Source organism: Oncorhynchus mykiss, chromosome 16 (genome assembly GCF_057628025.1).
Source record: "Oncorhynchus mykiss isolate SJ-2025 chromosome 16, ASM5762802v1, whole genome shotgun sequence".
NCBI classification, from domain to species: Eukaryota; Metazoa; Chordata; class Actinopteri; order Salmoniformes; family Salmonidae; genus Oncorhynchus; species Oncorhynchus mykiss.
The window spans coordinates 66,817,042-66,837,661 of record NC_143037.1 but is presented as its reverse complement, the minus strand read 5'-3'; the positions used below and the strand labels follow the sequence as shown (position 1 = coordinate 66,837,661).

The 20,620-nt window shown below is 44.2% G+C and overlaps 1 protein-coding gene across 4 annotated transcripts in view; it reads left to right on the top strand.

Moving 5' to 3' along the window:
• Positions 1-20,620, top strand: part of plcg1 (phospholipase C, gamma 1) — a 34,884-nt gene that overhangs the window by 11,882 nt on the left and 2,382 nt on the right. The window contains exons 10-32 of one of the 4 annotated variants that reach the window (XM_036947538.2): positions 162-263; positions 965-1,083; positions 1,614-1,699; positions 6,402-6,522; positions 6,711-6,879; positions 7,015-7,137; positions 10,007-10,108; positions 11,250-11,437; positions 11,872-12,072; positions 12,207-12,326; positions 14,608-14,788; positions 14,881-14,958; positions 15,086-15,189; positions 15,326-15,419; positions 15,675-15,741; positions 17,340-17,503; positions 17,641-17,737; positions 17,824-18,048; positions 18,203-18,351; positions 19,032-19,146; positions 19,449-19,610; positions 19,767-19,855; positions 20,228-20,499. In XM_036947538.2, coding sequence (XP_036803433.1) covers positions 162-263; positions 965-1,083; positions 1,614-1,699; positions 6,402-6,522; positions 6,711-6,879; positions 7,015-7,137; positions 10,007-10,108; positions 11,250-11,437; positions 11,872-12,072; positions 12,207-12,326; positions 14,608-14,788; positions 14,881-14,958; positions 15,086-15,189; positions 15,326-15,419; positions 15,675-15,741; positions 17,340-17,503; positions 17,641-17,737; positions 17,824-18,048; positions 18,203-18,351; positions 19,032-19,146; positions 19,449-19,610; positions 19,767-19,855; positions 20,228-20,499 — 3,128 coding nt within the window. Of the gene's footprint in view, positions 1-161; positions 264-964; positions 1,084-1,613; positions 1,700-6,401; positions 6,523-6,710; positions 6,880-7,014; positions 7,138-10,006; positions 10,109-11,249; positions 11,438-11,871; positions 12,073-12,206; positions 12,327-14,607; positions 14,789-14,880; positions 14,959-15,085; positions 15,190-15,325; positions 15,420-15,671; positions 15,742-17,339; positions 17,504-17,640; positions 17,738-17,823; positions 18,049-18,202; positions 18,352-19,031; positions 19,147-19,448; positions 19,611-19,766; positions 19,856-20,227; positions 20,514-20,620 lie in introns of all 4 variants that reach the window. The other 3 variants (XM_090203759.1, XM_036947537.2, XM_036947539.2) reach the window with 3 other exon arrangements.

The window sequence follows — 20,620 nt, the reverse complement described above, 5'->3', positions numbered from 1 at the left end:
ATATAGATGATAATGCTATCTAAGTTCCTAGGGATTTGGTACAACACAACGCTTGACTTGTCGTACACTTTAGTAACTAGTTCTTTTGTAAAGGTGTTACGTGTTAATACACAAGGAAATCAAATGACTTGAATAACATAATGTGTTGTGTGTGTTCGTAGGAGCTGTGGGCCACTGACAACAATAAGGTGCAGGAGTTTATGTTTGGGTACCTGAAGGACCCACTGAGGGAGGTGGAACAACCCTTCTTCCACCAAGATGAGGTACCTTCTCACTCTTAAGCTTGTCCCCTAGCCTCTGAAATCCCAGAACTAGAGAACATTGTTAACAACCCGTCTACCTAGGGAAACTAGGGAAACACACCCCCTCCTCTCTTTCTCACTCCTAGGCAATAAAATAAAAGTACCACTATGATTAACCATTTTCATGTTACACAGTGGTGAGAGTACATCCAACAGACATTGCTCGTCCTAATATTTATATATTTCTTAATTCCATTATTTTACTTTTAGATTAGTGTGTATTGTTGTGAATTGTTAGATACTACTGCACTGTTGGAGCTAGGAACACAAGCATTTCGCTACACCCGCAATAACATCTGCTCAATATGTGTATGTGACCAATAAAATTTCATTTCACATTATATAACTTAATTTGGAATAGAACACCCACATCTTGCTGGTGACATGAATGTGCCTGAGTTCTGTGGAAAGGAGACATTAGTTATTGTCAAACCATGTGACTTGTCTGAAATGTCTGACAAAGGAAGTGCCTCTAGTGTCTACCTACAGGATGGTACACTTCATATGTCTGGGCCTGTGATAAGTAGAAAACTCTGACTTTCAGTTGAACACAATCAAAGGGTGCCTGGTTTTCACATGGTAGTGCTCTTCATTGGATTGTCTCTTTGCATTCATCAGAACCCCAATATTGATTGCGTGTCTTCCCTCCCCCCTCGGTCTAGTTCCTGACATACCTATTTTCCAAAGAGAACACCGTCTGGGACTCAGCCCTGGACCAGGTGTGTCCTGAAGACATGAACAACCCCCTGTCTCATTACTGGATATCCTCATCTCATAACACGTAAGAACAGAGGGAGTGGGGGGGGAGAATGGATTACTGTATTTGAAATCAGTGTTGTGCTAATGCTGGCTTCACATGAATGGGAAGAGAGAAAGCAGAGTTTCCCAGACATTTTTCCCTAGTCCAAGGGGATTTGTGTCCTACAGTTCTGATGTATATCAGACTAAATTGGTATTATCTAACAATTCCTTTTTAACAATGAGAACTGGTACTACTGATTGTGTAGGAAAATATAATTTTCCTCCCATTGAAAACATGGTGAGAAGAGGTTAATGTGATAACCTTTTGTGTTGGCTGTGAAACAATACTCCTGGAAGTGAGGAATGAAAATGTCCATGTTGCTTTGATAAAGTCTGAATTGCCTGGCTAAGTGAGAAAGGGGTGTTTACGCTAACCAACAAACACAGAAATACCTTTTTGATTCTGTATTCAATGTTTCACTACTGACATGGAAGGGGATGTGAAGAACACAGGATGAAGGGAAAGGAGGCTTCTGTAGACTATCTGATGTCGTGTGTGTGTGTTTGTAGCTACCTGACAGGTGACCAGTTTTCTAGTGAGTCGTCCCTGGAAGCGTACGCACGCTGTCTGAGGATGGGCTGCCGCTGCATCGAGTGTGAGTTTATTATATATACACACACACACACACCTAACTCTGCTCTCTCCATAACCCACTTTCTTTCAGACCTAAAGCCACTCTTCTCCACAATATCTGCATGACAAACACACTTCGTATACTGTATCACTGCACTGGTAGTGAGGGAACACTGTTCAGACCGGTTTCTAAAGGATCTGACTATTTTTAGAGATAGTCGTACTGCACTGCTGCTCCATTCAGAAAGGCACATATGACACTTTTAATATTTAATCTGGATTTAAACCAGGAAGTCCCTTTTTTAATGTGTGTTATATACACACACACACACTCACACACACACACACACACTCTCTCTGTCTCTCTGTCTCTCTGTCTCTCTGTCTCTCTGTCTCTCTGTCTCTCTGTCTCTCTGTCTCTCTGTCTCTCTGTCTCTCTGTCTCTCTGTCTCTCTGTCTCTCTGTCTCTCTGTCTCTCTGTCTCTCTGTCTCTCTGTCTCTCTGTCTCTCTCTCTCTCTGTCTCTCTCTCTCTCTGTCTCTCTCTCTCTCTGTCTCTCTCTCTGTCTCTCTCTCTCTGTCTCTCTCTCTCTGTCTCTCTCTCTCTGTCTCTCTCTCTCTGTCTCTCTCTCTCTGTCTCTCTCTCTCTGTCTCTCTCTCTCTGTCTCTCTCTCTGTCTGTCTCTCTCTCACTCTCACACTCTCACACACAGGGCCTTTAGAAAGTATTCAGACATCTTGACTTTTTCCACATTTTGTTACAGCCTGAATTTAAAATGGATTAAGTTGAGATGTTGTCACTGGCCTACATAATACCCCATAATGTCAAAGTGGAATTATTTTTTAACAAATTAATTAAATGAAAACATGAAATGTCTTGGGTCAGTAAGTATTAAACCACTTTATGGCAAGCCTAAATAAAAAGATCTGCTTAACAAGTCACAAAATAAGTTACATGGACTCACTCTGTGCAATAATAGTGTTTAACATGATTTTTGAATGGCTACCTCATCTCTAACTTACACATTCAGTTATCGGTACGGTCCCTTTGTCGAACATTGAATTTCCTAATGCCTCGCAAAGAATGGCACCTATTGGTAGATGAGTCAAAATTTAAAAAGCAGGTGTTGAATATCCCTTTTGAGCATGGCAAAGTTATTTAATGACACTTTGGATGGTGTATCAATACACCCAGTCACTACAAAGATAGTCATCCTTAACTCAGTTGCCGGGGAGGAAGGAAACTGCTCAGGGATTTCACCAAGAGGCCAATGGTGACTTTAAAACAGTTACATGGCTGTGATGGGAGAAACCTGAGGATGGCTCAACATTGTAGTTACTCCACAATACTAACGTAAAGGATATAATACTAACGTAAAAATATTACAAAACATGCATCCTGTTTGCAATAAGGCACTAAAGTACAACAGAAGAAAGGAAAAAAAGTCAGCAAAAAAGTATTTAGTCAGCCACCAATTGTGCAAGTTCTCCCACTTAAAAAGATGAGGCCTGTAATTTTCATTATAGGTACACTTCAACTATGACAGATAAAATGAGAAAAAAAAATCCAGAAAATCACATTGTAAGATTTTTTATGAATTTATTTTTAGTTTTTACCAAAAAGTTATATTTTGGTGTCATATGGTCAGATGAAATTCTCCCAATCTTCTTCTGGATCATCCAAATGCTCTCTAGCAAACTTCAGACTGGCCTGGACATGTGTCCCCCTGCTTAATCCAGTACGTCTGGCACTGCAGGATTTGAGTCCCTGGCGGCGTAGTGTGTTACTGATGGTAGGCTTTGTTACTTTGGTCCCAGCTCTCTACAGGTCATTCACTAGGTCCCCCCGTGTGGTTCTGGGATTTTTCCTCACCGTTCTTGTGATCATTTTGACCCCACGGGGTGAGATCTTGCGTGGAGCCCCAGATCCATTTCCTAATAATTGCTCCCACAGTTTTCTTCAAACCAAGCTGCTTACCTATTGCAGATTCAGTCTTCCCAGCCTGGTGCAGGTCTACAATTATGTTTCTGGTGTCCTTTGACAGCTCTTTGGTCTTGGCCATAGTGGAGTTTGGAGTGTGACTGTTTGAGGTTGTGGACAGGTGTCTTTTATACTGATAACAAGTTCAAACAGGTGCCATTAATACAGGTAACGAGTGGAGGACAGAGGAGCCTCTTAAAGAAGTTACAGGTCTGTGAGAGCCAGAAATCTTGCTTGTTTGTAGGTGACCAAATACTTTTTTCCCACCATAATTTGCAAATAAATTCATAAAAAATCCTACAATGTGATTTTCTGGATTTTTTTTATCATTTTGTCTGTCGTAGTTGAAGTGTACCTATAATGAAAATTACAGGCCTCATCTTTTTAAGTGGGAGAACTTGCACAAATGGTGGCTGACTAAATACTTTTTTGCCCCACTGTACATATACAGTACCAGTCAAAAGTTTGTTCACACTTACTCTTTCAAGGGTTTTTCTTTATTTTGACTATTTTCTACATTGTATAATAATAGTGAAGACATCACAACTATGAAATAACACATGGAATCATGTAGTAACCAAAAAGGTGTTAAACAAATATATTTGAGAATTCAAAGTAGCCAACCTTTGCCTTGATGACAGCTTTGCACACTCTTGGTATTCTGTCAACCAGCTTCATGAGGTAGTCCCCTGGAATGCATTTCAATTAACAAGTGTGGTTTGTTAATTTGTGGATATTCTTCCTTAATGCGTTTGAGCCAATCAGTTGTTTTGTGACAAGGTAGGGCCATCTTGTCTATACCACCCCTATTTGGTAAAAGACCAAGTCCATATTATGGCAAGAACAGCTCAAATAAGCAAAGAGAGGTGACGGTCCATTACTTTAAGACATGAAGGTCAGTCATTGCAGAACATTTCAAGAACTTTGAAAGTTTATTTTGAGTGCAGTTGCAAAGCCCATCAAGCGCTATGATGAAACCAGCTCTCATGAGGACCGCCACAGTAAAGGAAGACCCAGAGTTACCTCTGCTGCAGAGGATAAGTTCATTCGTTACCAGCCTCAGAAGCATTTATTTGGGCTGCAATTTAAGTGTTCAAGTAACAGACATCTCAACATCAACTGTTCAGTGGAGACTGCGTGAATCAGGCCTCATGGTGGAATTGTGGCAGAGAACCCACTACTGAAGGATACCAAGGAGGAGGAAGAGACTTGCTTGGGCCAAGAAACATGAACAATTGACATTTAGACTGGTGGAAATCTGTCATTTGGTCTGATCAGTGTCTTTGTGAGACGTGTTGTAGGTGAACGGATGATCTCTGCATGTGAAGTTCCCACCATGAAGCATGGAGGAGGAGGTTTGATGGTGTGGGGCCGCATTGCTGGTGACACCGTCTGTGATTTATTTAGAATTCAAGGCACACTTAACCAGCATGGCTACCACATGTTTCTGCAGCAATACGCCATCCCATCTGGTTTGGGCTTAGTGGGACTGTCATTTATTTTTCAACAGGACAACGACCCCGCACACCTCCAGGGCTATTTGTCCAAGAAGGAGAGTGATGGTGTGCTGCATCAGGTGACCTGGCCTTCACAACCTCAACCCAATTGAGATGGTTTGGAATGAGTTGTACTGCAGAGTGAAGGAAAAGCAGCCAACAAGTGCTCATCATTTGTGGGATCTCTTTCAAGACTGTTGGAAAAGCATTCCAGGTGAAGCTGGTTGAGAGAATGCGAAGACTGCGAAGCTGTTAAGGCAAAGATTAGTTACTTTTTGAATAATCAAAAATCTATTTTGATTTAACACTTTTTTTTTGGTTACATGATTACATGTGTTCATAGTTTTGATGTCATCACTATTATTCTACAATGTAGAAAATAGTACAAATAAAGAAGAACCCTTGAATGAGTAGGTGTCCAAACCTTTGGGGGTGTGTGTGTAAATGGATGGATAGATGAGTTGTCTACCAAGAAGACAGTGAATGTTCCTGAGCTGCCAAGTTTTACTTAAATCTGCTTAAATCTATGTCAAGACTTGGAAAAGCGGTGTAGCAATGATCAACAACCAACTTGACGGAGCTTGAATAATTTTTCTAATAATAATGGGCAATTATTGTACAATCCAGGTGTGCAAAACTCAGACATACCCAGAAAGAGTCATAGCTGTCATTGCTGCAAAAGGTGACAAATTCAAACTTTTCAAAAGTGTTTTACTTTTTTTTACCTGTGACTCAGGTTGTGAATACTAATGTAAATAAGGTATTTCTGTATTTCATTTTCAATAAATTTGCTAAAATCATGTTTTCACTTTGTTATTATGGGGTATTGTTTGTAGCTGGTTGAGAGAAATAAAGAAGGTATTTCATGAATTTGGAATTCCGGCTGTACCAAGTGGTATGAATACTTTCTGAAGGAACTGGATGCTGTCCCTTCCTCTCTTTGTCATTGAATAAATCATTTTCAATCACATTTTTTGATCCTATATCTTTAATTTTGAGGCTGGTTGTGGAGGCCTAGTCTAAGCATACTACACACAAAACCATGGCCAACCGTAGTCTGCTTATCCTGGGATTGTGTAGCTGCCCTTGTAAATGAAAAATAAACAAACTATAGTTTGTGTACTCAACAGGTTAACTAACTAAAGCCTACTACTCCCTACATACCCTTTTAACAGACACCCACTCAACTCACCAAATATGCAGACCAGACATCTCTACTATGCCATTAAAAAAAGTTTGTGTGTTGGCAGTGGACTGTTGGGATGGTCCAGATGGAATGCCTGTCATCTACCATGGACACACCCTCACCACCAAGATTAAGTTCTGTGATGTCCTGGCGACCATCAAGGAACACGCCTTTGTGACGTCTGAGTGAGTCTCCATGTGCTCACAGTCTTTGTGTTTTGTATGCTTGAGTGATACTCAGTAATCTACTGTCCTCTAAAGAGAACATGACATTTAAATGAGAAGTTCACAAAGGGGGGGCCTTTCCAAGACGCCTTTCACCTTGGACGTGCTGTTGACCTCTGACCCCTCTCCCCCTCTTACTCCTTCCCCAGCTACCCCATCATCCTGTCCATAGAGGATCACTGCAGCATTGTCCAGCAGAGGAACATGGCTACCTACTTTAAGAAGGTCTTTGGAGAAATGCTGCTTACCAAGGCTGTGGACATCTCCGCCGACGGATTGCCCTCACCCAATCAGCTTAAGAGGAAGATCCTCATCAAGGTCAGAGGTCATGTGGATTTGGAATTAAAGATGTTTGTGTTGTCATTTTAATGTACTCGTGGATCAGAGCATCTACTAAATGACTTTATAAACCAACTGCGGTCTCATCACTCTTCCTCTCCCTGTCTTGTGCAGCATAAGAAGCTAGCAGAGGGCAGTGCCTATGAGGAGGTGTCCACCTCTACTCCCTACTCTGAGAATGACATCAGCAACTCCATCAAGAATGGCATTCTCTTCCTGGAAGACCCCATCAACCATGTGAACTTTTTTTCTATCTATCTACAGTGAGCTCCAAAAGTAGTTGGACAGTGACACATGTTGTTTTGACTCTGTACTCCAGCACTTGGGATTTTAAATGATACAATGACTATGAGGTTAAAGTGCAGACTTGCAGACTCCAAACTGCCTCTGGAAGCAACGTCAGCACAAGAACTGTTTGGTGGAGGAGGAATAATGGGGATCTGGGGATGTTTTTCATGGTTCTGGCTAAGACCTTCACTAATGCTCTTGTGCCTAAATGGAAGCAAGTTCCCGCAGCAGTGTTTGAACATCTAGTGGAAAGTCTTCCCAGAAGAGTGGAGGCTGTTATAGCAGCAAAGGGGGGACCAACCCCATATTAATAAGGACGATGTCTGCGCCCTGGCGGAAATCTAATTAACATAGTAAAATAAGCATAGTAAAATCTCCATAAATGTCACATTAAGCTAGAGATCAGTTTTTTTTACGTGTCAATCCACTGCATCTGCATATGTCGCACTTCCCCTGCTGAGGTGGAAGGTGGCAGAGGTAGAGCAGTGTTTGTCAGACCATGAGACATCCCATCTGTGGTAAAAGGTGACAGAGGTAGAGCAGTGTTTGTCAGACCATGAAACATCCCATCTGTGGTAAAAGGTGGCAGAGGTAGAGCAGTGTTTGTCAGACCATGAGACATCCCATCTGTGGTAAAAGGTGACAGAGCTAGAGCAGTATTTGTCAGACCATGAGACATCCCATCTGTGGTAAAAGGTGACAGAGCTAGAGCAGTATTTGTCAGACCATGAGACATCCCAAAAATTGGTCTTCTCACAAAATCATCTGTAGCGTCTGACTGGTTTGGCCTACAGAACTATTATGACCCCTCTATGGAAAGATGACTCTCACGAACAGTGTTTTGCTCCACGGCCTTCACAAGTGTCGAGACTCGTCTGACGTTGGTACAGCTGATCTGCCAACTTGTGTCTGTAGCGTCCAAACCTTTTGGGTTACACACTCTCTCACGAACATGTACATGTTGGATATTTTGCTCTAGGATGCCCACAGGCCTCTAGACTCACCTGAAGGTCCCCGGGTACCAGTTGAAAAAATGTATGGATGCACACTACTGTTCAAAAGTTTAGGGTCACTTAGAAATGTCCTTGTTTTTTTGTATTTTTAAGAAAAGCACATTTTGCTATTGTTAGCACAGCTGGCCTTCTTTATACTAGTTGAGTATCTGGAGCATCAGCATTTGAAGGTTTGATTACAGGCTCAAAATGTCCTCTTGCTCAGTTGTGTACTGGGGCCTCCCACTACTCTTTCTATTCTGGTTAGAGACAGTTTGTGCTTTTCTGTGAAGGGAGTAGTACACAGCGTTGTACGAGATCTTCAGTTTCTTGTCAATTACTCGCCTTCATTTCTCAGAATAACAATAGACTGATGAGTTTCAGACGAAAGTTCTTTGTTTCAGGCCATTTTGAGCCTGTAATCGAACCGACAAATGCTGATGCTCCAGGTACTCAACTAGTCTAAAGAAGGCCAGTGTTATTGCATCTTTAATCAGGACAACATTTTTCAGCTGTGCTAACATAATTGCAAAAGTTAACTGACTTACCTAGTTAGATAAAAAGGTTCAAGCATATGTTTTATCGTTTTTATTTAACTAGGTAAGATAGTTAAGAATAAATTATTATTTACAATGATTGCCTACCGGTGAACTGCCTTGTTCGGGGGCAGAACGACTTGTCAGCTCGGGGATTTGATCCAGCAACCTTGCGGTTACTGGCCCAACGCTCTAACCACTAGGCTACCTGCCACCCTTAACTAGATATTCCATAAACAATCTGCTGTTTCCAGCTACAATAGTCATTTACAACATTAACAATGTCTATACTGTATTTCTGATCAATTTGATGTTAATTTAATGGACAAAGAATTTGCTTTTCTTTCAATGGCAAGGGAATTTCTAAGTGACCCCAAACTTTAGAACGGTAGTGGTTGAATACATGTAAAAAAAAATGTATAAAAGATATAGGAGAGACACTTCAGCACAAACTTCCTTTTTGATATTTTTTGGGGGACTATCTGTTCCATGTAGTGAATCTGGTTTTCAGTGTGTTACATTTTTCTTTGATACTTCAGCGGATCTTAAACTCCAATAGCTAAATGATCCTTGGTATGACCTTAAAACAATTCCATATAGTTTAGTAGAACCCCCTCTTATTGTAAATAAGAATATAATATATTTCTAAACTCTTCTATGTTTAATGTAGTTCCGTGTAGCTCAGTTGGTAGAGCATGGTGCTTGTGGATGGATGCTACCATGATTACAGATAGTTCTGAATGAATCGTGAACAAGTTAGACGCTCAAATTGTACCCCCAAGACATACTAACGTCTCACCTTTACAATCAAATCTGATTAATAACAGGGGAGGTAAGCATTTGTTTTTTTTTCATGTTATTTATGCCACTAACATTCTCACTCATCATGATTCATTCAGAATGATCTGTAATCATGGTAGCTTCCACATTAATGTAGCAGTGTTTAGAAACATATTTTTATTTACAATAACAGTGAATCCAAAATGACACACTACGTTATTTACCATCAATTTCTATTGTGCTCAAAATAATCTGAAACACAACCAAAACATTGGGGGGGGGGTCTATGTACAAAAAGTGTTTGAAAAAGTTTCACACGATGTGGATGAAAAAACCCTCAAATTAAAGCTGACTTTAACCTTATAGTCACTGTACAGAGCCAAAACAACAACCAATGTCACTGTCCCAATATGTGTGTAGCTCACTGTACATGCCTTGGTTGTATGGTCCATAGCTCTTGTCGCTGTTACCTTTTTCTAACTCAAACACCATCCCCCCTTCTCTCTGCAGGAGTGGTACCCTCACTTCTTTGTCCTGACCAGCAGTAAGATCTACTACTCGGAGGAGACATCTAACAACCAAGGCAACGAGGATGAGGAGGAGCACAGAGAGGTAAGGCATTGCGGGGGGGGTGGGGGGGGGGGAGTCGGGGGTGCAAATAAATAGGCTGAAGCATGTCTGCATTTACCCCATTGGGCTAATCATTAGCCAGATCTCATGTGTTCTCTTAACGAGTTATCATATTGATTCATTTATGTCCCAAGAAACTTGCATCAACACGGAATAAAATCTAGGCCTACGTGTTAATTTTTCCCCCAACATGTTATCTGGTTTCCACTACTCTTGCTCAACCAAAAATATTATCTCATCACAATTTAAGTCATTCAAATAAATCATTTTTAGGTAGTGAGGCGTTGTACCTCAAGTCACCCTACAATTGACCGGTGTTACATTTAGCACCACTCTCCCCTATGCACTCACTGAATTGCTGAGCTTAACATGCTTAACCATGCTTCTGCTAAAAACCATGGGTTTGAAATGGTGCAGTTTGTGCATGTTTAGGAGTTGAGAAATAAATGAAGTAGGAATGGAAAGCTGGGATTCCCCTCTTTTTAACAAAAGCCATTAAAACTGCTGTTTTCGCAATTGCAATGATTGTTGTGCATTGACTGCTTGTCAGAATGCATGTTTCCCTTCCTATGGCACTTATAACATGAATGAGCCACGGAGAGGAATATTTATCTAGCATAGAACACAACAACAAGCCGACTAGGTAAAGAAACTATTCTACTCTGGGGTTGTTATTTTTTTTCTATGAATTACTTGTTTTGTTTGCAGATAAATTACATGTGCAATGTTCTAGGCAAAATGCTCCTCAACAGAGTTTCATGTTCCATATTTGTTATTGTGTAGAGGCAATGATTTTGCAGTGGCCCATCACCACAGCAAAATAAAGCCAGCAGACACTCTGCGGTACATACAGGACAGAACATCACTTTATGGTGCTTAATGCAATAGGACAGGGTTTCCCCAACTCTGTCCTCGGGACTCCAAGGGGTGCACGTTTTAGATTTTTTACCTAGTACTACACAACTGATTCAACTAATCATCCAGCTTTGATCATTTGAATCAGCTGTGTAGTGTTGGGGTAAAAAACAAAATATGCACCCCCTCGGGGTCCCCAGGACCAAGTTTGGGGAAACGCTGCCATAGGAGTTCCAACATTAAACTCTAGCACTCTCTGTCTTTCTAGGTCTCTAACGGTATGGACCAACATATAGCAGAGAAGTGGTTCCATGGGAAGCTGGGTGCTGGTCGCGACGGGAGACAGATAGCTGAGCGGCTGCTGTCGGAGTACTGTCTTGAGACGGGCGCTCCCGACGGGTCCTTCCTGGTCCGGGAGAGTGAGACGTTCGTAGGAGACTACACCTTGTCCTTCTGGTAAATCTCCCCTACTGTACCCCCACCCTCTACTAATTCCCTTCTCCTCACCCTTGTTCCTAGCTCACTCTGAACCTGCCTCACCCCACTCCTCATCCCTGTTCCTAGCACACTTACCTAACCCCCCTTCTCATGACCCTCTGTCTCCTCACCCACCTCATTGCTTGCATCACATAGTTCAGATAATACTTGTGCTGTATGTTCTTGAGGGCTAGCCCCCAAATCTACGGTGCCCATAGGTTTGCTACACTGCTAAACCTTGGACCTGAACAGTCAATCAATCCAAATTGTTGTCCTATTGATTTTCTGTAGTAGCCAGTCACAGTGTAGGCTAGGCTGCTGGTCTCTCTGCTAATGCATGGGAGAGGGCTGAGTAACTGGGATCATCTCATTTCAAATCAATACCTGGTCTCTCTCTTTCACTGTCCACACAGGCGTTCAGGCCGGGTGCAGCACTGTCGCATCCACTCTCGCCAGGAGGCGGGCAGCCCCAAGTTCTACTTGACAGACAACCTGGTGTTTGACACGCTATTCGCCCTCATCACTCACTACCAGCAGGTAGCGCTGCGCTGTAACGAGTTTGAGATGAAGCTGACTGAGCCTGTGCCCCAGACCAACGCCCACGAAAGCAAAGAGTACGTCCAGCTCTCACGGCTTCAGATAGTCATTCATTTCAATCTCATGTGTGTCAGTGATGACTTTATGAAATGAGAAGGAGGGTAGGAAGGAAAGTAGAAAGGATCTGTGTAAGTATGAGTGTATGTTATAGGTGGTACCATGCCAACCTGTCTCGGAGCCACGCCGAGAACATGCTGATGAGGGTTCCACGTGACGGGGCGTTCCTTGTCAGAAAAAGGGCAGAGCTAAGCTCCTTTGCCATTTCTTTCAGGTGAGTCCCAAATATAGAAACAAACGACGAAACAAAAGACAGAATTGTTTGTTCTGGTTGTTACTGATGGGTGAAATGCAGCATTCCGGTATTAGTTACTTGATGTTAGGAAAGTTGACATACGTTACCGCCTCACCAGCCCGCTAGAACTTGTTATGAAAGCAAGCCGTTCAGAGTACTGAGCTAGCTCAGAGAACAGTGACCTAGTGCGAGCTTCTATGCCTTCTACCCATTAAAGATTTTCATGAGAAAGGAAGTGGTAACTGGTTTTGAAAATATTTTACTGGTGGCGCATTTATTATTATTATTTTTATCCTACAGTTGGCAAACTAAGCCACAAAATCGTAATATGGGACGGCAAGGGCTCTAAATTAAAACATGTCATTGGTAATGGCATTATGTAACTTTATGTAACCTTTATGTAACCCTACCAAATTCACATAGAAATGTGAGTTATAGCTCTATTCAACTTGAATGCAAGTCTAAGACGTGGTAGATCTGTTCTAGATGCACTTTCTATGCTTCCCTTTAAGTTTAGTTTGTGTATCTTCACTTTTGGTTTTGTACACCTGCTTCAAACAGCTGTAACAACATTTTTGGTTCTGGAAAACCTATTTCACAGCGGTTTAGATGGTACGATGATTCTCTACACCATACTAGTTTATTTTGTCACAACTGAAATTAGGCAAACTATTCAGAGTTTTTGCAACCAGGAAATGTCTGAGCGATTTCTGCACAGTGCAACTTAGGCACACAATGTGATTTTATTAGCACCACAGTGTGTGTATTTTACACCAGGTAGTCAAAGATCAAAGCAGTGACCAACTCGAGACGTGTATTAGATCACTAGTATAGCTCACACAGCCATCCACCTGTCCTCTCGAGACATGTGTTCTCTATTAGATCACTAGTATAGCTCACACAGCCATCCACCTGTCCTCTTGAGACACGTGTTCTATATTAGATCACTAGTATAGCTCACACAGCCATCCACCTGGCCTCTCGAGACACGTGTTCTCTATTAGATCACTAGTATAGCTCACTCAGCCATCCACCTGTCCTCTTGAGACACGTGTTCTCTATTAGATCACTAGTATAGCTCACACAGCCATCCACCTGGCCTCTCGAGACACGTGTTCTCTATTAGATCACTAGTATAGCTCACACAGCCATCCACCTGTCCTCTCGAGACATGTGTTCTCTATTAGATCACTAGTATAGCTCACACAGCCATCCACCTGTCCTCTCGAGACGTGTTCTATATTAGATCACTAGTATAGCTCACACAGCCATCCACCTGTCCTCTCGAGACACGTGTTCTCTATTAGATCACTAGTATAGCTCACACAGCCATCCACCTGTCCTCTCGAGACATGTGTTCTCTATTAGATCACTAGTATAGCTCACACAGCCATCCACCTGGCTTCTCGAGACACGTGTTCTCTATTAGATCACTAGTATAGCTCACACAGCCATCCACCTGTCCTCTTGAGACACGTGTTCTCTATTAGATCACTAGTATAGCTCACACAGCCATCCACCTGTCCTCTCGAGACATGTGTTCTCTATTAGATCACTAGTATAGCTCACACAGCCATCCACCTGTCCTCTCGAGACATGTGTTCTCTATTAGATCACTAGTATAGCTCACACAGCCATCCACCTGTCCTCTCGAGACATGTGTTCTCTATTAGATCACTAGTATAGCTCACACAGCCATCCACCTGTCCTCTCGAGACATGTGTTCTCTATTAGATCACTAGTATAGCTCACACAGCCATCCACCTGTCTTCTCGAGACATGTGTTCTCTATTAGATCACTAGTATAGCTCACACAGCCATCCACCTGGCCTCTCGAGACATGTGTTCTCTATTAGATCACTAGTATAGCTCACACAGCCATCCACCTGTCCTCTCGAGACACGTGTTCTCTATTAGATCACTAGTATAGCTCACACAGCCATCCACCTGTCCTCTCGAGACACGTGTTCTATATTAGATCACTAGTATAGCTCACACAGCCATCCACCTGGCCTCTCGAGACATGCGTTACAGCATCTGCTCTGGCATTACTGACTGGGTTGTTTTGAAAATGTACAGGCCAGTTACTGGTCTAATTACAATGAAAAGCATCTTCTATGACAATGGGTTCTTGCCACTCGTCTTGGCGTCCTCTTTCTTTACGGGGGTTTGGTTTCAGATTGCTGTGAAGCACCTGATGATTAATGCGTGCAGCAGGACACGTACGTGTGTGTTTAACCCTGTGTTGACGTCCCCTCAGGGCAGAGGGGAAGATCAAGCACTGCAGGGTGCAACAGGAGGGCCAGACAGTGGTGTTGGGGACGTCGGAGTTCGACAGCCTGGTGGATCTCATCAGTTACTACGAGAAACACCCGTTGTACCGTAAGATGAAGCTCCGCTACCCTATCAATGAGGAGACGCTGGAGAAGATAGGCACGGCTGTGAGTGGACCACACACGCTTCATGTTCATGATTGTTGCTGTAGTCAATGTAAGTGAGTTGGATATCCTCTGAACTGTCATGTATTTGTCAGGAGCCAGATTACGGGTCTCTGTATGAGGGGCGGAACCCTGGGTTCTACGTAGAAGCCAATCAGATGCCCACCTTCAAGGTAAGACAGCACCGTTTCTCTGATCTCCTGTGTGTTTACATCCTGTCTCCTTCCCTCTCTTTGCAAATGTAACAATGCAAGGATTGTGTGTGTGTGTGTGTCCTAACCCCTTCACATCGGCCTGCAGTGCACAGTGAAGGCCATGTATGAGTACAAGGCCCAGAGGGATGATGAATTGTCCTTCAGTAAGAACGCCATCATCCAAAACGTGGACAAACAGGAAGGAGGATGGTGAGTGACATCACTCACAGGAAGTCAAGTTCACCATCCAAATCATCACAGAGCTACATGAGTTATCTGGGGTTGGTTATAGAACATCCTTCTAGAGTAAACCCCATTCCGTGTGTGTGTTTTAACTCTCACTCAGGTGGAAGGGGGACTGTGGTGGGAAGAAGCAGCTGTGGTTTCCTGCTAACTATGTAGAGGAGATCAGTCCTTCAGCTGTGGAGCCAGACAGATCAGTAAGGCCCTCTACCCTGTAGACACATACTGGGATACGCATCAGATAATCCCACCTGCTAATAATCCACATTTTACAGCCACTAGTCTATGCTATGAGAGGGACTGTCATTTTCTAGCATCGTTTATAGCAACAACATGTAAAATGCTGCTGTTGGGTTTTTCGATTAGCGTTCATGTCTCCCCTCTCTCTCTCCCCCTCTCCCTCCCTCCCATTCCCCCTCCCTCCTCTCCCCCTCCCTCCTCTCCTACAGCAGCTGACAGAGAACAGTCCTCTGGGAGACCTGCTGAGAGGAAGTGTAGATGTGTCTTCCTGTCAGATTGGTGAGTGACTCCTCCCCTTCCTGTTTCTATCCTCCTGCAGATGGCACGGTTACCTTGCCTCGGGAAGACCTCTAGATACTTGTATCTCCCTTTCTTTTCTTTGTCTCTCACCACCAACTCTCTCTCTATGGGGTTATCACTGTTCCATCTCTCTCTCTCTCTCTCTGTGGGGTTATCACTGTTCCATCTCTCTCTCTCTCTGTGGGGTTATCACTGTTCAATCTCTCTCTCTCTCTCTCTCTCTATGGGGTTATCACTGTTCCATCTCTCTCTCTCTCTCTCTCTCTCTGTGGGGTTATCACTGTTCCATCTCTCTCTCTCTCTCTCTGTGGGGTTATCACTGTTCCATCTCTCTCTCTCTCTGTGGGGTTATCACTGTTCCATCTCTCTCTCTCTCTATGGGGTTATCACTGTTCCATCTCTCTCTCTCTATGGGGTTATCACTGTTCCATCTCTCTCTCTCTATGGGGTTATCACTGTTCCATCTCTCTCTCTCTCTCTCTCTGTGGGGTTATCACTGTTCCATCTCTCTCTCTGTGGGGTTATCACTGTTCCATCTCTCTCTCTCTGTGGGGTTATCACTGTTCCATCTCTCTCTCTCTCTCTGTGGGGTTATCACTGTTCCATCTCTCTCTCTCTGTGGGGTTATCACTGTTCCATCTCTCTCTCTCTCTCTCTGTGGGGTTATCACTGTTCCATCTCTCTCTCTCTCTCTCTGTGGGGTTATCACTGTTCCATCTCTCTCTCTCTCTCTCTGTGGGGTTATCACTGTTCCATCTCTCTCTCTCTCTCTCTCTCTGTGGGGTTATCACTGTTCCATCTCTCTCTCTCTCTCTCTCTCTGTGGGGTTATCACTGTTCAATCTCTCTCTCTCTCTCTCTCTCTCTGTGGGGTTATCACTGTTCCATCTCTCTCTCTCTCTCTCTCTCTCTCTCTCTGTGGGGTTATCACTGTTCCATCTCTCTCTCTCTCTCTCTCTGTGGGGTTATCACTGTTCCATCTCTCTCTCTCTCTCTCTCTCTCTCTGTGGGGTTATCACTGTTCAATCTCTCTCTCTCTCTCTCTCTCTCTGTGGGGTTATCACTGTTCAATCTCTCTCTCTCTCTCTGTGGGGTTATCACTGTTCCATCTCTCTCTCTCTCTCTCTCTGTGGGGTTATCACTGTTCCATCTCTCTCGCTCTCTGTGGGGTTATCACTGTTCCATCTCTCTCTCTCTCTCTGTGGGGTTATCACTGTTCCATCTCTCTCTCTCTCTGTGGGGTTATCACTGTTCCATCTCTCTCTCTCTCTCTCTCTCTCTCTCTCTCTGTGGGGTTATCACTGTTCCATCTCTCTCTCTCTGTGGGGTTATCACTGTTCCATCTCTCTCTCTCTGTGGGGTTATCACTGTTCCATCTCTCTCTCTCTGTGGGGTTATCACTGTTCCATCTCTCTCTCTCTCTCTCTATGGGGTTATCACTGTTCCATCTCTCTCTCTCTGTGGGGTTATCACTGTTCCATCTCTCTCTCTCTCTATGGGGTTATCACTGTTCCATGTCTCTTGCGCTCTCCCTCTCGCCCCTCCCTCTCATCTCGCTCTCTCTCTCTCTCCCCCTAGTGGTGCGGCCTGATGGTAAGGGAAGCAGGCTGCATGTGTTCTCCCTCCTCCCAGCTGCCTCTCCGAGGGCAGGGCAGGTCTTGGACATCGCTGCCAATACCCAGGAGGAGCTCAAGGAGTGGGTCATCAAGATCAGAGAGGTCACCATGACATCAGAGGCCAAGGTAGGGAAAGAGTCATTTGTAGTAAAAGTGTGTATACCATGTGCAGGAATACTTCCTCAGAATCTGAGTCTTGTGGTGATCTGTGAAGTAATGACTGTGTGAGTAGTGTCAAACTGAGTCGTGTGTGTGTGTGTCAGCTGGAGGAGGGGAAGATGATGGAGAGAAGGAAGAAGATCGCTCTGGAGCTGTCTGACCTGGTCATCTACTGTAGACCTGTACCCTTCGATGAGGACAGTAAGGACACGTCTATACAGTTAAACTCACTGTCACACACACACACACACAAGGATATCTCACCCTTCTCCCCCTTGCTCCTGTAGAGATTGGGACAGAGCGGGCGTGTTTCCGGGACATGTCTTCGTTCCCGGAGACCAAGGCAGAGAAATATGTGAACCGGATCAAGGGGAAGAGGTTCCTGCAGTACAACCGGCTGCAGCTGTCCCGTATCTACCCCCGTGGACAGAGGCTAGACTCCTCCAACTACGACCCTCTGCCCATGTGGCTCTGTGGATCCCAGCTGGTTGCGCTGAACTTCCAGACTGCAGGTACAGAGGGAAGGATGAGTTGTTACTGAGTGAGAAGGGGTAGGAGAGGGGATTTTTCCTATTTCTAAATTATTATTATTATTTATTTAATGGTGACTGGTTTTCCTTACATTAACTTTTTGAAGATGACTGACTGAACTTCTCTCCTCTCCAGACAAGCCCATGCAGATGAACCAGGCTCTGTTCATGTTGAACGGGAGGAGTGGCTACGTCCTCCAGCCACCAATCATGAGAGACGACAACTTTGACCCCTTTGACCGACACACACTGAGGGGCCTTGAGTCAGTCACCCTGCAGATAGAGGTGTGTGGTCTTCTATCCTCGTGGAAATCCTCAGAGGTCTTCACAAGGATTGTAAAAACAAGGAAAAATCTCCCTCAATGGGACATTTCTCATGTCCCCATGAGGACATCGGCTATCTTAAGCTTAGGGGTTGGGGTTAGGGAAAATGTTAGGTCCCCATGAGGACATCGGCTATCTTAAGCTTAGGGGTTGGGGTTAGGGAAAATGTTAGGTCCCCATGAGGACATCGGCTAGCTTAAGCTTAGGGGTTGGGGTTAGGGAAAATGTTAGGTCCCCATGAGGACATCGGCTATCTTAAGCTTAGGGGTTGGGGTTAGGGAAAATGTTAGGTCCCCATGAGGACATCGGCTATCTTAAGCTTAGGGGTTGGGGTTAGGGAAAATGTTAGGTCCCCATGAGGACATCGGCTATCTTAAGCTTAGGGGTTGGGGTTAGGGAAAATGTTAGGTCCCCATGAGGACATCGGCTATCTTAAGCTTAGGGGTTGGGGTTAGGGAAAATGTTAGGTCCCCATGAGGACATCGGCTATCTTAAGCTTAGGGGTTGGGGTTAGGGAAAATGTTAGGTCCCCATGAGGACATCGGCTATCTTAAGCTTAGGGGTTGGGGTTAGGGAAAATGTTAGGTCCCCACGAGAATCTAAAAACGTGTGAAGGTGTTTAAACGGTCTGTCCTCTCCAGGTGTTGGGTGCTCGTCACCTGCCTAAACACGGTCGTGGCATCGTGTGCCCCCTGATTGAGATCGAGGTGTGTGGTGCAGAATATGACAGTGCCAAGCAGAAGACTGACTCAGAGGGTGAGTAACACATCTTACACTAATACTTAATTCAACTAATCAGGTTCTTTACATCTAGTTGGGTAGTTGAACCAAGTGTTATTTCGAAGAGAAGGGTCCTAGGTTTTAGGGCAAGGATGTAGTGATGGGTTTGGAATTAAGCTTGTCATTTCCTGTCCAGTTATGGAAAAACAAAGCTGTACAAATAACTAAGGATTGTGTGGTAACCTGATGGACAAAACATCCCAGTGTGTACACACAATATATGACAATGGGGACTTGGCTGATCTAGTCTTCTCTCTCTCTATCCATGTTCTCCTCAGCGGATAATGGTCTGAACCCCACGTGGCCTCGCAAGCCTTTCCAGTTCACCGTGTGTAACTCTGCCTTTGCCTTCCTGCGCTTTGTGGTGTATGAGATTGACATGTTCAGCGACCAGAACTTCCTGGCTCAGGCCAGCTTCCCCATCAACAGCCTCAAGACAGGTAGGTGTCATATCGCACCAACATCCACTCGGATTGGCTGAGACAAGTATGATGAGCCCTGACTGGCTCTCTGACTAGCAGAATAGTTTGGCATTTCAGATTATCATTCTTTTGGCATTACTAGACTCATGTCTGTTTGTCTCTGTGTGGTGTCAGGTTACCGGTCAGTCCCTCTGAAGAACAGCTGTAATGAGGATCTGGAGCTGGCCTCTCTGCTGGTGCACATGGACATCACCCGGAGCAGGGTGGGTACTGGTACACTCACTGGACTGACTCCACCACCACTGTCAGTTCCCATCACACATTGACAGTTATTCACTAGGGCCGGGATGGTACCAGTATCGCGTTACTCCTTAGTATCCTGGCAAGGAAACTAAATACTGAGGATTTAACTTCTTTAGAGGAAAACATCCCTAATGTTGGAAAAAAATCTCATTATGTTGTCATCCAGAATCACATTTATTTTCCAAGCTATAGTGCACAGTATTTTACATACAGCAGGTTTTTAAAGGACCATAGCGTTATCTTTGTGTTTTCATTTTTGCCATGGAAAACACATTACGTTACCGGTATCATCCCTAATATTCACTCCAACTTATTTTCTCTCCCTCTACTAGGCTGAAAATGGGGAGGTGCTGAGCCCGTTCCTGCCGGTAGGAGGTGTCTCTGCAGCAGTGGTTACCCAGACAGGGCGTGAGCGTCTGGGGGAGACAGGCTCCACGTCCTCAGCCTCGTCCATGTCCCCTCTGCCCCAGTCCCCAGCAGCCCAGACCCAGACACAGGCCTACAGAGGCAGGGAGGGCTCCTTTGAGGCCCGCTACCAGACACCTCTGGATGACTTTAGAGTATCACAGGAGGCTCTGCTGGACCTGGACCCTCAGAACAGGAGGTATGTGTAAGGAGGTATGTGTAACTTCTATCTGTCTGTGTTGGTGCATTTCAGTTTTGAGATTTTAGCGTGTCCTTGCTTGCTCTCTCTCTCTCTCTTTCTCTTTCTCTTTTCCTCCCCC